At 37.4% G+C, this 15,551-nt stretch overlaps 1 protein-coding gene across 1 annotated transcript; it reads right to left on the bottom strand.

Annotated features, from left to right (window-relative positions):
• Positions 1 to 5,940: 5,940 nt before the first annotated feature.
• On the bottom strand, positions 5,941 to 10,487 carry LOC113356953 (ankyrin repeat domain-containing protein, chloroplastic-like). The gene is made up of 7 exons (XM_026600190.1): positions 9,702 to 10,487; positions 9,202 to 9,278; positions 8,357 to 8,455; positions 8,097 to 8,195; positions 7,688 to 7,786; positions 7,484 to 7,582; positions 5,941 to 6,344 (listed from the first exon to the last, which is right to left on the bottom strand). Exons 1-7 carry the CDS (start codon positions 10,441 to 10,443, stop codon positions 6,231 to 6,233), a joined length of 1,329 nt encoding a protein of 442 aa, XP_026455975.1. The 5' UTR covers positions 10,444 to 10,487; the 3' UTR covers positions 5,941 to 6,230.
• Positions 10,488 to 15,551: the final 5,064 nt, after the last annotated feature.

The following is a 15,551-nucleotide window of genomic DNA, read 5'->3' as shown; positions in this document are numbered from 1 at the left end:
AACTCATTCTATAAAACCATGAAACCTAAGGAAAATTTAGGTCAAGTTTCGTCGAATCAACCTCCTTTTGAAGCAGGGAAACCAACTTCATCAAATAAAGATGGAAGATCAAGAAGAAGTGAATGAAGGAGATGCACCAGCCGCCGCGAGTCCTGATATGACAACAATAAGGTATGAATTTCAAAACCCACTCTTTATCTAAACGTTTTGTTGATTATTCTATTGGTTTTGAAAATTTTAGGTCTGAAAAAACAGTTTCTGAAACTGCTTACGGCTGGGAGTTCTTGTATTCCCAGCCGTAAATAGGTCATACGGTTGGGATTGTTTGTTTTCCCAGCCGTTTATATGTTACACGGTTGGGATATGCTAGAAATTCCAGCCGTTTGTAGGATTTACGGTTGGAATATCTTAGAACTCCCAGCCGTAATATAGTCGATGCGTACGAGATGGAGAAATCATATCCGCAACAAGTTGTATACGACTAGGTTATTCCTAGCCGTATATTCTCCTGTGTTCGAATTTTTTTCAGCGGTAATATTTACGTCTCGGTCTTTTTGTCCGTAACTTTGTTTCCTGACCGTGATATTTAGTTTCCCGGTCGTTTATAGATTACGGCTTGGAATTTCCTAGTCGTATATAGTCCTGTGTTGAATATCAAACCAGCTGTATTTACACGTATATGTTTTCCTATCCGTTATTTGGATTTCGGCTAGATCGCTTATTTAGTTTCCCAGCCGTTTACGAATTACGACTTGGAGTTTCCTAGCCGTTTTTATTACGGCTAGATCGATTACTAATTTTCCTACCCATTTTGGTTGTCACGGTTTGGTTGTGTTAATATTTCCCAGTTGTTTTTGCTTATCTTATTGGTTTTTGGCCTTGTTTGTCTTTGAACAGAGGAAAAGAAAATAAGAAGAAAAGATCACAAGAAGTAACACCTCGTAGTGACCCGACTCCGCAACCTCGTCACGCAAAATCATTGGGTGCAAAGGCAAGGAATGCAAGTGGAGTTCTGACTGCTGGAGAAAATGAAGGTGGAGGAGATGGAGTTGAAGTTACTGGAGGAACTGAAGTTGGAGTTGCTGGAGGAAATGAAGGTGTACTTGTTGTTACTGGAGGAACTGAAGTTGGCACTTCTAGTGGTGCTGCTATTGATAAAGGTAAATCCGTAGTTGAGGAGAGCAAAAGAAACAACAAGACAAGTAATTGATGCTATGGTGTCTTTACCTCCCAAGAGGAATGGAAGACCTTGGGGTGAGGCAAGAGATCGTTCCGTCTTGATTGGATACACGTCTTCATGGGCTGCTAGGGTTTGTGGCACAAAGGTAATAAATCAAATTACATACTCTCTCTGTTTCTGAAAGACCGTCCTCTATTTCATTTTCGTCTGTTTTAAAATTGTGTCCAGCTTCTGTTTATAGTCATATATTTCCAATGAACTCTCTAATATACCCTTAAATTTTTTATATTAATAAATTTATTTTTAATCAGACCCGATCTAATATATTAAATAAATTTGTATAATTAAGGAAATAAATATATCTTTCATTCCTTTTACAAGAATATACATTTAGATCCAAACACTAAATTCCATATAAACTTTAAATACCATAAATTCGATATCTTTTGATTTTCCTTTTATATTTCGTATTTATAATCCTCCTAACAGTTTTAGATAGTTTTTATTGCTACAATTGTTATTAAAATAAACTAGGTAAGTAACTAATGGTAGTTAAGTAATATACTGTGGTCTCCTTAATATTTTGACAAAGTCAAACCGGACTGTCTTTTTGAAACGGAGGGAGTATATGTTATATTCCCTTGGTTATGGATTATTAATTATAAGAACCAACTTTTTTTTGTAGTTCCCGGATAAAATGGTCCCTAAACTAAAGCACCAACAAGGAAGGTTTTGGCCGTTGGACGATGAGCATCCAGATGTGATAGCTTTGGTAAAAGCTTCGGGGTTATGGTCTGGAATCGAGGCGTTGCAGAAGACATATGATGTTGTGACAGTTTGTGTTTTTAGAGAAAGATTTTGGCCCGAAACTAGGACTTTTCATCTTCCTTTCGGCGAGATGACTATCACTCTGGATGACGCAAAGAAAATCACTGGTCTTGCTTTGGAAGGAAAGGCTGTGTTTGAGGGTTTCAACAATTATATGCCTTTTGATGAGCTTTGTGTCTTGGCGAAGCACTGTCTTGGGTGGGGCAAAGATGAAGCGGAAGAAGAGTTTGAGATAGGTGGTGGAGCCGCTCCTAGAACTAAAAGGAAAAATAGTGCACCCGGTGAACTTCCTGAAACAGTTAATATGGCAAGGAAGATTAATTTGGTTCGTCTGAAGTATAAGTTTGAGGATTCTGACAGCAAGACTAATAGTGGATTGGTGGTGATGGACGCCGAAAAAGCTAGACATACGGCTATAGCTTACTTGTTGCACGCTCTTGGAACCGTCTTTTTCCCCGATTTCATAGGAAATAAGGTAAATGCTTGTTATTTGCAGTAGTTGAAGACTCTCAGTCTCGGTACGGAATAAAATGAGGTACCTAGGTACTCATGGGCCACCGCGCTCCTTGCTGATGTGTTGGATTGTCTTTGCAAAGCTTCTAGATGGAACGAAACACAAATTACGGGATGTGTTGCTCTTATCCAGGTATCTTTTTGTTTTAATATAACGAATGTTTATTTATTTTACTTTTATATATTGACATACTCATGTCTTATTAACACTGAATTTTTTTTTGACGTAGTCATGGGATTACGACCATTTTAAAAGCTTGAGGCCTACTCGGGATACAAAATGGCTTCTAGAAAAACCTACAAGAGGAAGATACCCCTTTGGAGGGACCCAACACAAGGCTAAAGAGACGGAAATGGAGGAGATGAGGAAAAAGTTGGATGCTTGGACAATCGAAGATGTGTCTTTTGATCCATATTTGAAGCTTGATGGGGATGGAGACGATGAAGTTGGTGATAGAGTATTTTCTGATGTGGCGACCTATGCGGGACCTTTGTTTTATGCAACTGGGTTCGTCATTTTAGATCCTCATAGAACGCTCCGCCAAATCGGTATTGTCCAGAAAATTGTACCTGAAGAAACTCATTTTAAACTGAGCATAGCCAACTCCCAATTTAAGGACAAATATGTCAAATTGAACTATGAAAATGCATCGTCGATCGAGCATTGGAATGCTCATTTCCAACAAGTAAACCAAATGAGTAGAAGAGTGCTTGAAGCTTCTCATGGGACTTCCCAAGCGGATGCGAGTTACATGGAATGGTATCAAGAGTGGGCTCATCCTTATGTGGAAAATTTGGATCCGGAGGCGCAGAGACATTTCAGGAATGCAGAGAAAGAAAGTTCAAAATCAAAGACATCAATGAATGAACAAGATGATTGGGAGAAGATGGTGGTACGTACACTACTAATTATGTTTGTATATGTTATTTTTTCAATTATCTATGAATAATTAGAGTGTGTGTTTGATATGAAACAATAGGTCGAACGAGTTAATTGGGTGGTCAAGGACATCACCCCTATGATTCATTTGGGTGAGGACTTAACGGTATCTGAACAAAGATTACCCCGAAATCTGTTCAAGGCATAATAATCTCTGAGAAAGCAGGTTTATATCCTGATCAAGAGGAACGACCAAGGAGAACTAAAAGGGCTAGGTCTCCTTCTTCTAGCGAAGACTCGGACACTCCCCCCGTGACCAAGTTCAATCTAAGCAAGGAAAAGTCGGTCGAGGTGGTAGAGGTGAAAAAGGTCGAGGTGGTCGAGGTGCAAAATGTGGCCGTGCTGGAACAAGTGCAAAAGTTAGCCGTGCTGGAACAAGTGCAAAAGGTAGCCATGCTGGAACAAGTGCTCGAGGTGGACGTGGTGGAGGTAAAAAGACTCCAATTCAAGGTGGCAGCGGTCGAGGTTAAAAATCTAGAGTTATAGAACAAGTTGTGGAACCTGAGCAAGGTGACGATTTGGATGAGTTTTTGCACACTTCGGAGGAGGGATCAAGTGAAAGTGAATGACTATTTACTTGCTTTTCATTATTTTACTTCATGGATCTTTTATTATCTAAGACTTTGTCTATTTACTATTTTTGTTCTTTGGTTATGGATTTGGATGGATGAATTTTTATAACTTTGCATTTATGAATGAATGTTAGTCTTTCCATTTGTCTAATCTAAGAAAAATCAAGATTTACTGATTTTTTGTGCTCTTTCGGCTAGGTCGATGCTTCACATAACCTAGCCTAAAGTGCATATAGTTCTTGTCAAATAAACTTGCACATAATATCGGTTGGAAAGTCCCGGCCTTTACAGGAAAACGGTTAGGAAAAGGAACCTTAACCCTGTTACGGTCAGGAAATACCTAGTCTTATATTGCACTAGAGACTCAAAAATTAAATGGGCCTTGGTTACGGCTACATGTCCAGGCCGTGTATCTTTTTCGCGGTCAGAACTCCTAACCGGAATTCTGACATAAATTTGCAACTCTGGTTTACGGCTTGGTCGATATTTGAAGTTCCTGGTTGTAAATATTTATACGGTGGGGATTTCCTAGCCGTATGTCACTCTGATAACCCCCAAAAAATGCTCCTTGTTGCGGCTATATATCCAGGCCGTAATTCTGACAAAAATTAACAACTATTATTTACGGCCCGAAATACCTAGTCGTAAAACTGACACACCACATACCCTGCAGGTTTATACAGAGTTTTGGCTCGGTCTACCTTGCGTTTTCCTAGCCGTAAATATCTATAATTTTGAATATCACATCATATCGGCTAGTTTTTTGAATTTTGAAAAATAGATCCGTTTGAAGACTGATCTAAAGAAGGTTCTAGCTGTTCAACCACTTATTTAAACTTGAAATAACTCCACCTCTATATAACCACCCATTCCAAATCAAAATCAAACCTTCTACATCATTAATCTCCACCAAAACTCCTACAAACTCAATGCAATGTACTCAAAGGATAAACCCAACTTCACTTTGGAAGAAGACTTATCTCTTTGCAAAACTTTTGTACTATGCTATCCAAAGAAGGGAGAAGAACGAAAGAAACGTGGTTTACCAAGTCAATCGTATTGGAGTAATATTTTTGAGAATTTTTATAGTGAAACAGGTAACACTAACAACCGCGATGGGGTTGAATTGTATCTTCGATTTTCAGACATACGCAAAAAAGTAGAAGAATATATGGATTTACGTCGTATGTGCAACCAACTTCGACTTAAAGGTGAGACTGATAGAGAAGTCGCAGCTCAAGCTAAAAAGAAATAGAGAAAATGGAAAGGTTATAACTTCAACTTGGAAGCTCAATTCGCCATCATCAAAGACTTCTTAATACATCGAAAGGCATGTTATTAAAACCAACTTTGTAATGGGGATCTATTAAATATGTAATGGGTTTTATTGTGGTCTATTTAATGAAAAGTATTACTAATTTTCAATCGTAGTATGTATTCATGTTGAAAATCAAAATTCCTCAGCTTACATATTCAGTTAGGTGGGGAAAAGTATGTTATCCCAGCTGTAATACAGACTCAGGAGATTCTGGGAAGAATAACGGCCAGAAGTTCTTCACTTCCCAGCCGTAGTTTGTGTTTACGACTTAGAAGTCTTCAGATCCTAACCGTAAGTTTGTTATTACGGCTGGTTCGATACAATTTCCCAGCCATAACGAGTAAAATTTTCAGATTTTTACTCTGATTTTTAACGGATTTGAATCGATAAATTGATGTTGGGAGTTGATTATAAGGTTATTCCGAATTTCGTGACGAAGGGTTTCATCATTTTACTTCAAATTTTTTGAAAAAAATTTCACCAAAATCACCATTTTTCCTTCTTTAAAATCAAAATCAAGTTTTGATTTCCAAAAGATTAATCATTTAATTAGTCTAATTCATTCACTAATATTGATTAGTTAGCTTAATCAATATAATTAGTACTAATCATATAACGGGTAGAATGGGTATTACAAAAGTACCATGATAAGGGGCTCAATGAATTATTATTTCATGACCCCATAAGCCCCCAAAATCCCCTCCTTTTTTAAGCCCCAATAATAATAGGATTCTTTTAAAAGGGAGCACTTTTAAAATGTAACTCTACACCTGAAAGAGGGTAGTGGTGAATACTATACAACAATGTTGACGTCCAAGTGAAACTCAATTACGTATAACATGAACTCAAAGAAAGACAGGTAGGTAAGTATGTAAGCTGTCAAAGTAGTTGATGTTGTTTGGACTTGGGAAACAGCTTTAATAATCTGATAAGCTCGTAAGTCCTCGTGTCTCGACCAGAGTATAGACAAAGATCAAGTGGGGTTAAGCCATCCTGCAACGCAATCCAACATTATAAACAATCTTAAGCAACTTGAAAGTCATCATAACATATTACGCATTGTATTGGTCATATCTTCTAATTGCTCCGAAATGCATATTATAAACACATGTCTGGCGAAAAGTTCTAACTAAATACTGCATCAGTCAAAGAAGCTTATCCTTATGGATGACTACTGAACCCACTAACATGTTTAACAATTATAATTTCCTTTTCTCTGTTTCCATCATACAGCATGTTGGGGAATCCCCACTTTAGACTATGGCTGCCATTTTCATTAGAGTGCTGGACATCATTAAACAGTTCATAATGCTGGATATGTCTATCAAGTACTATCATTCAAGTTCAATGGGGTCTTGACCTATCTTAACTGGATATATCTGTCAAGTATCATATGGTTGAGTGGGGTGTTGACCTATCTTAACTGGATATAATAGTGTATCATACAAGTTCAGTGGGGTCTTGACTCTTGACCTATCGCAACTGAAAACAAGGATGGTAGATTTAATGACTGACAACGAGATAGAAAATTCTTGACCATGATAAATGTGTCTAACCTTTGACTGCCAAGCAGGAAAGGCTCGGCTGAAATGCATATTTCGTTTACATGTCGGCACAATCTTTATTTATTTTCTCCCGGTATTCATTATAGAAAATGTAAAGTTGGAAGTAGCCAAGGTAGTCATAGTGCTTTCATTTGATGCTGAACATCGTTCACAAATCGTAATACATATTGGTCCTATAGTACATATATTTGTTCATTTGTTAGGGCACTTGGTTTATCTTTAAATGGGTGGAAGGATGGTGGAGTTAGCCTCCAGTCACTAGGTGGAAATTTCTTGACCCATATTAAAGGCAAACCGTAACTTCAACAACAAAAGAGGCAAAACCTTCGATGCAGAGACACATGGTTTCTTTGAATCGACAATATCAGAAAGTATAAAACAGCAAAATGTAAGAGTGCGGGAGGGCAATGTCAGAATAGTAATCTCAAGTAGGTCGCCAATAACTGACGTGAAAGAATGTAATAGAACTGTTTCCATGATGCAGGTATGGCCAAGAAATATCCTGATGATGATGTTGCCGTACAGTATAAGATGATAAAGGTATTTAGAACAAGCTAAGGTACTTACCCCATTCTTTAGCGTCTTATCAGCTCCTTTAATAAGCAAAAGCCTCACCAAATCCGTTCTTCGGGCTTGAACAGCAATATGCAATGGTGTCCATCCATCCTGTAAAGTAACAAACCAGGGTATTTCAGATAGAGACGTCACAGTCAGTCGGATAATTGTAGAAATTCAGAAAAGTAAAGCATTATCAAGATCTTTTGATCATACATCATCTGCGAGGTTTATGTCAACATTATACAGAAGAAGAATTTTGATTGTGTGAGTTGAGGCACTTTGGACGGCATAATGCATTAAGGTTGCTCCGTCCTGTTGTAACAGAAAATCAACCAAAAATGAGCATATTGATGTTGCACCATTAACAGCCAAACTAAAAAATCCCACCTGGAGATTCATGTGATAATGATAATACTTGTAGCACATACAAAAATGTAACATATTATTTTTGTAATCTCGAGAATACTAGAATCATAGAACCAATCAAGAAAATACTGGGTTAAAGAAATCACTGAAATATGTGATAAACTACTTCAGAAAGTAACATCAACAAGGTAATGACACCTTCATGAGGGGCAATATTTTCAGAATTTGCAAAAGTATTTTATATTTCTCTACTCACTTTATCACGAACGAAAGGGTTTGCTGATTCCCTCAAAAGATAGTTGGTAATAGCTTGCTTTTTACACAGTATTGCTTTGTGAAGTGCAGTCAGACCATCCTGCATGGAAAATAATGAATACGGGTCATACATGCAACCGGAAACAATTGCAATTACAAGGTAAATTTTGAATATTCAGGATAAATGAACTTACTCCTAGAAAAACATATGAACACATTAACTCAGTGTTTCATCTGATTAGCAGATGACCAATAATATACCTTATCTGCAGCGTTGATGTCAACATTGTGCTTCATCAGGGCATCCACAAGGAAGAACTCTCCTGAAGCAGCTAGAGTGTGTAACGGTAGCCATTTTCCCTAAAACATGTCTATGTCAGAAATTGATGAGTAGAATTTTTCAAATCAAGGAAATGCATTCCCATTAATGACCAAAAAAAAATTAAAAAGCAGAAATAATTTAATAGATCTCTCAAACGGAGGCGCCTCAGCTTTTGGACTCATAGTCTGATGAATCTGCTTCCCGTGCAACTTAAAAACAACTACCCCTTCTACTAAAACCTCCTGACTAATATGAAGCTCAATCATGAGATCTGATCCTTCCAAAAAATTCAAAGAGGAAAATTTCTTTCTAATAATATTCAAAAAGGTACTTCTTTGTAGAAAAAGAAAAATCAAGAAGGAAATTTCTTGGTTACTCTTACTCATCAAATGCAGTGAGTATAAGACGGTTACAATCTGCAAGTGTGCGTGCAGGAGGATTTTACGTGTGTGCTTATTAAATAAGGTATAAAATTTATATAGCTAGGCAGCAGAGATTTTTCACTATACAGAACATGAATCATCTTTCCTAGCAACCTAAGATTGATAAACGATTTGCAAAAGACAAGTAAGCAAGGTATATCACAAGAACAGTTAATTGCAAAAGCCAATGTGCCTACTGTGGGTACACTGCCGTAGTGATGTGAAACCATGCCCTATTAATTGTTAAAAATTACTTTAAATATTCGCTAGTCAATGCATCTCATTTAAATATGAGGGCAAAGCATGAAAAGCAGATCAACTAACACATATACAAGACATTCAGCATACATAGAAAAACTTACTGAAGCAGCGTCCTCCAGATTAGGTATGCGCCTATTCAAGAGAAACTTTTCTTCCTTCGAAAACAACTTACGAGGACCTACTCATGAAGGCACACGGTAACAAAGTCTCAGCCACACATGAACACTAACAAAAATATTCCCTACAAACGAAGTTATAAATTCACACTAGATAGACAAGTAAATATGACTATAGCATAGGGCATGATTGAAGTAAGTTGAACCCCTTGTCCAACTCCATTATGCAATAAAATGAAGCAGTTTCAGTTTGCTGAATTTCCTCGAAACACATTATGAGTCGGAGATAATCTCTATGTCAATGAAAGAAATAATCTCAATGTAGCATTAATCTTTATGTCATTAATGAAAGAAATAATCTGTAATTGTCATGCAAATTAAGCATCTATGCTATCAATATGATCAACATCTAACAAGGAGTAGACATTTGCATGACAAAGAAAAAAAAATCAACAAAAAAATGTATCTAAAGTGAATGAAATTACCATCTGATTTCTTGTCACTGTTTGCTCCAGGTACATAATCACCACTATTAAAGAAATCAGTTATATCATCAAAAGTACCCTGATAAACAGCCAATCTAGGATTCCTAGGAGCCACTCGGTTGCTACTGCTTGATGTAGCAGTCGAAGAAGAAATCATTTCATCGTCCCTCTCATCCTCTTTCAAATCAAAATCAGGGTTATCAAGAACAACAGGATTCAATTGAGCTAACTTATACTCTCTATAAGACAAAAATTCTACTGTACTAGTCACAGGAACCCCTTTGTTTTTCTTCTGAATTTTACTACCAAATTCAATGGAATGCATAATTTTTCTTCTTTCTTTCTTAGTAATATTGATTTCAGCTTGCACTTCTCTCCAATTATCTGGTACCAAAGTTTCTTCCTTGACTGGTGTTTTTGATATAATTTTACTACTAGGTTTCTCAGAATCAAATTCATTTTTTTCAAGAAATGAGTCTTCAAAAATTCCTTCTTCAAAGACGACACAATCACCAATTACATCATCTTCTTCTTCAGCTACTGAGTATGAGCTTTGGTTTTGTGAGTAAGAAGATGAGTATGAATTTGTGGAAACTGCGAGAGAGAATGAGTTGGGTTTTCTAAGAAATGTAAGGGATTGAGTTGAGATTTGGGAATTAGGGTTAGAGAGGGAGAATGGATTGGGAAACAAAGAGAAGATTTGGGAGGTTTGGGGTTTAAGCAGAGTTGACGATGGTGGCATTTTGAAGTACAGAGTTGTATCTTTTCTCCCTTCTGTGGTAAGACTGGTACTAATACTCTAATCTAGAGTGTTTGGACGGAGGCAAAGGAACAACCCGGGACCCGGATTAATTTAGTCCTGGTTGGCAAAGTAAGAGGACAGCATGTCTCGGTTAAGTGGACTGCTTCAACGCAAGCAGGGTTTCAGATTTTCGTGGACGCAAGCAGGAACTCAGATTGAAATTCGGGCAACTTTGAGGTGCCAAAATGATAGGGATTGGCATCAGGTACGAGTCTTGGTGAGATATCGACTTGAAAATAGCTCGCATTGCTTGATGGTATTAATTTTGTTGTAAACAAAAGAGAGATCAGCGTGTTTTCTAAAGTCTCCTTCCCCCAACGGGGGTATTCATCTGGAGAGTACATGGTCATTCCAAGGTTATGCAATTGACCTTCCTACTGGTCTGCAGCAACATTGTCTATGACAGTTTCGTGAACGTTGAAAATCGATTACATGAATTCATCTGGGAGAGGGATCCGCTCCATTAGAACCCAGAAATTGGACTCCTGAATACAGATAACCCAGCACTTGGGTGAATCGTAGCAATCTGGAAGACTAATGCCCAATACTATTAAGCCTGAATATTCAAATCTAAAGTCGCCTAAATGAAGAACGCTGTTTTTGGGCATACTGAATTCTTATTAGGCATACAAAACAATAATCCTAACTTGGGTGACCTTATAAGGGGTACTCTATGGACATACTGAATTACCTATATACCCATAAATCTACGAAATTACTAATCTATCCCTATAACTCTAATACAAAAACCTAAAATCATTAAACCAACAAATCATTAAACCAACAAATCAGTTTCATTCAACCCCCTTCTTCTTCTTCTTCCCCCTCCACAGCCGAACCAACTCTCCGCTTTTTCTTCTTTTTTTTTTCATCACATCATCGCCGAAATTTAATCGTCGATTCGTGAAAAGTTATCGACGATTAAACTCATCTATATAATGGGTCGTCGTAAGCAAGTATCTCGTTCTAATCGATCAATTGAACAACCTATTGAAGAAGAGGATTTACAGAGTGAAGAAGAAACTGAAAATCAACCACAAATCCAACCGGAATAAGAGATTGAAGAAGAACCAACTCCTGAAATGAGAATAAGAAGGTTAGTTCTACAAACCCATCTCATATTTGATGTTTTTGATTGGTATGATAGATTTAATTCGTCAAAAACATGTTTGTGCGTCGGTTACAGGGTAGGGTTCGGCGTAAAACTAATTTTAGATGTGCGCCGAGCTGTTCTTGAAACTGAACCCTGAAAGTGCATATGAACGGCTCGGCTTAAAATGCGTATCCGTTTTGAGCCGAACTTAATGACATAGAGCCTTATATTTAGGATCGTCTTATTCGATGGTGTTAGATTTGAGCCGAATTTGTGTTGTGTGAATTTTATAAATTTTGCATGTCTATAGGATCGACTTATATGGTAGTACTAGTATTGCGTCGAATAAATGTTTGTTTAATTTCAGAAATTTTGCATGTGTATAGGATCGGCTTATATGGTAGTACTAGTTTTGGGCCGAATAAATGTAGTTTCAATTTCATAAGTTTTGCATGTGTATAGGACCGGCTTATATGGTAGTACTAGTTTTCCGCTGAATAAATGTTGTTTGAATTTCATGAATTCTGCATGTGTGTAGGATCGACTTATTTGTATGACACCATTTTGCGCCGAATATATGTTTCAATTCATAAGTGTAGATTCGGCGTATTCGATAGTATTAGGGTTACGCCGGATATTATTGTTAAAATTTCACAAATTTTACAAGGGTATAGGATCGTCTTATTTATATGATATCATGTTGCGCCGAATACATGTTTCAATTTATAATTATAGGTTCGGCTTATTTTGTAGTTTTGGTTGTGAGCCGAATATGTAGAATCATCTTATAATTATTTTGTACGTATGAGCCGAACTACTCTCTGTATAAGATAATGAAAATTTTAAGACATAGTTCGACGCATATGTGTTATTTCGGGTAAGCCGAACCTTCTTATTTGTTGACAAGTTTTTGGTATTTCAAATCCATATTTCATATAGTTTGTGTTCTTTTGTTGTTAGAAGTAGTCTTATAACTTTCATACTTGTGTCAGGACCACTGCAGCTTAAAAGAGGAAGAAGATGGAGGTAACACCTTCTACTTCTAAAACTCCCGATCCTCGAGAAGGAGGTAAGAAAAAATTGGGAGCGGGTGGTAGAGGAGGCATTTTAGAAGAAGAAGTTGAACAAGTAAGAGTTGAAAGACAAGAAGAAGGAATAACTGAAGATGAAGAAGTTGATGATAATCAAGAAGAACATCAAGAAGTTCATCAAGAAACACTGTTAGAGCATAGGTCGGTCAACCTCACATGCGTTTCTATCTCAAGCATGTTTGTCAATCTTAGTGATCAAAACTATAAGTCTTGATTTCTAGCCTACATAGCTAAGTCTCGGACTAGGATAGAAAAGTGTAGTTGAGCTCAAGGACTTCATGGCGATTCATCATACAACGACGAAGATCTATACAAGGAACCGTGGAACTTCATCAACAAAAAGGTATGTGGATACTTGAACTTATCTATCACTCAAAAGTCTATCTCTTCTATCTCCTACTTCTTATGAGACAAAATTCGTATGCTATATAGACTAGATCATGCACATTTGACATTTCGAGCTGAGCATTCATTGCTTATATTTTATCTCGAAATCGTGTGTTGGTAAAGCGTTTCGCTTTGATCAAGTTTATCTTCACCTAGTGACGAAAGTCATGAAAAGTTTCAATCACTTTGAGAATTGCTCTGACGTGAATCGGTATGTGAATAACGGCTACATAGCGTCCTCTGAGAATGTCTCAATGATTGAAATAAGAGTTTAGATTGCATAACCATGTATTCCTTGAACTGAAGTTTTCGAACTTTTTTGACTAAGAGAAATCGGGAGGATTGTGGAATTGGCTTGCCAAGTCCGCGAACTTTCGGAAGAGATCGACCGAGAATTTCTGCTGGGATTTTCCGAAACTCGTTTGTGTGCTTAGTCGGCGAACTGGAGGAAGTTCACTTTCCGAGAATTTCTGCTGAGTTTGGAAAACTCAACCGATTAACTTAAATCCGCGAACTTGTTTGTGAACTTAAGAGGTTATGATCTAAAGATGTGCTCTGAACATGAAACATTAAATTACTAAGGAATGCTTTATGCAAACCGTGACTATAATGTCATGAGACGATTCAATCGAATCGAATCATCTTTGTTTCAATTGTGTCTTGTGTAGTTACATAAGATCTCATAGCAATTGAACAACTCTTTAACTAGTTCATTTGAGTCAATTGAACTAGTTATGGTGAAGAAGAACAAGGTTAATATGAAATGCTCATATGGTTAATCTTTTGGGTTACTATATTGAACCAACATACACGTACACGTTTGGGCATGGTTTTCACGAACCCATTAAACGTCTACCCAAGTGTGTGTGAAAAGCTAAGTTTTCAATCTAACGATTGAGAAATATTAGCTTGAATCTAAATCAGGTTTTCATCTAACGGTGAATAAGGATTGCTTTGTAACTAAGGCAAAACCCTGATTTGAAGGCTATATAAAGGAGACATCTAGCATTGTACAAAACTAATCCCCACACGTCTGTGCTACTAGTGCTCTCGCTAGAGTCGATCTCCATTAACCTTTGATTTTCTTCTCTAAAATCAGGTTAACGACTTAAAGACTTCATTGGGATTGTGAAGCCAGACCGATACTACTTTATCGTAGTTGTGTAATCTGATCTTGCATCTTCTATCGTACGAGTACAATCGATTGATTGGCTTGAGATCGTGAGAGTTCTCCGATAGGCAAGATAAAGAAGTCACAAACATCTTCGTCTCACTGTTTGTGATTCCTCGACAATCCTCTTGTGTAGTCAGGAAGGATTGTAGAGAGGTGATTGATTAATCTAGGATGTTCTTCGGGAATATAAGACCAGATTATCAATTGGTTCATGTTCACCTTGATTTTATATCTTAAGACGGAACAAAACCTAGGGTTTATCTTGTGGGAGACAGATTTATCCTTTTATAGACTTTTCTGTGTGAGACAAATCTGTTTATTATCAAGTCTGTGATTTTGGGTTACATCAACTCTTGGTTGTGGGTGAGATCAGCTAAGGGAATCAAGTGCGCAGTATCCTGTTGGGATCAGAGGCGTAGGAGTACAACTATACCTTGGATCGGTGGGAGACTGATTGGGGTTCAACTATAGTCCAGTCTGAAGTTAGTTTGCAGTAGGCTAGTGTCTGTAGCGGCTTAATACAATGTGTATTCAATCTGGACTAGGTCCCGGGGTTTTTCTGCATTTGCGGTTTCCTCGTTAACAAAATTTCTGGTGTATGTGTTATTTCTTTTCCGCATTATATTTTATATAATTGAAATAATACAGGTTGTGTGTTCGTGATCACCAATTGGAAATACAACCTTTGGTTGTTGATTGATATTGATTGATCCTTGGACATTGGTCTTTGGTACCGTCCAAGTATTCCTTGTATTTGATAAAGACTCGCTATTGTTTTTAGTTTGAGTAAAAATCAAATCAAGAGAGAGATATTGACTCCTTGAGATACTTTTATCTGGATTGAGTCTGACTGTCTAGTTGATTCTCTAGCAAAGTATTTCGGAGTTAGTCCATACAGATTGCTAAGCGAAATATTGGGTGGTATGGTTAGACCCTCGCTTTTTCAATTGGTATCAGAGCTGGAAAACACATTTAAGACCTCATCAGCCTGTGTTTGTAGTGATCTGACTCTATGGACAGAAGTGTTATCTCTATTAACGCACCACCAGTCTTCGATGGCTCCAATTACTTATGGTGGAAAATTTTTATGCGAGCTTTTCTTCAATCGCGTGATTTCAATCATGGTATATGTGGTGAATGGTTATGATGCGCCCATTGTTGCAGGTGGAGACAAAACTGTTCCCAAGAATATTGGTGAATATAATGCTACCGAGATTCTTGCTGCAAAGCATAATTCTGAAGGGTTAAATGCTATCATACATGCCATTGCCCCAAGTCTTCAACACCATGTGTCTAATTGCAC

Source organism: Papaver somniferum, chromosome 3 (assembly GCF_003573695.1).
Source record: "Papaver somniferum cultivar HN1 chromosome 3, ASM357369v1, whole genome shotgun sequence".
NCBI lineage: Eukaryota > Viridiplantae > Streptophyta > Magnoliopsida > Ranunculales > Papaveraceae > Papaver > Papaver somniferum.
This window is presented reverse-complemented; position numbering and strand designations above follow the sequence as displayed.

Excerpts from the sequence above, each read along its gene's own strand:
- LOC113356953 (XM_026600190.1), bottom strand. The coding sequence starts at position 10,443 with ATGCCACCATCGTCAACTCTGCTTAAACCCCAAACCTCCCAAATCTTC. Across the intron at positions 7,583-7,687 it reads ACATAAACCTCGCAGATGAT|GATGGATGGACACCATTGCA; the intron begins GTATGATCAAAA and ends GTTACTTTACAG. Across the intron at positions 6,345-7,483 it reads ATAAGACGCTAAAGAATGGG|GATGGCTTAACCCCACTTGA; the intron begins GTAAGTACCTTA and ends ATTGCGTTGCAG.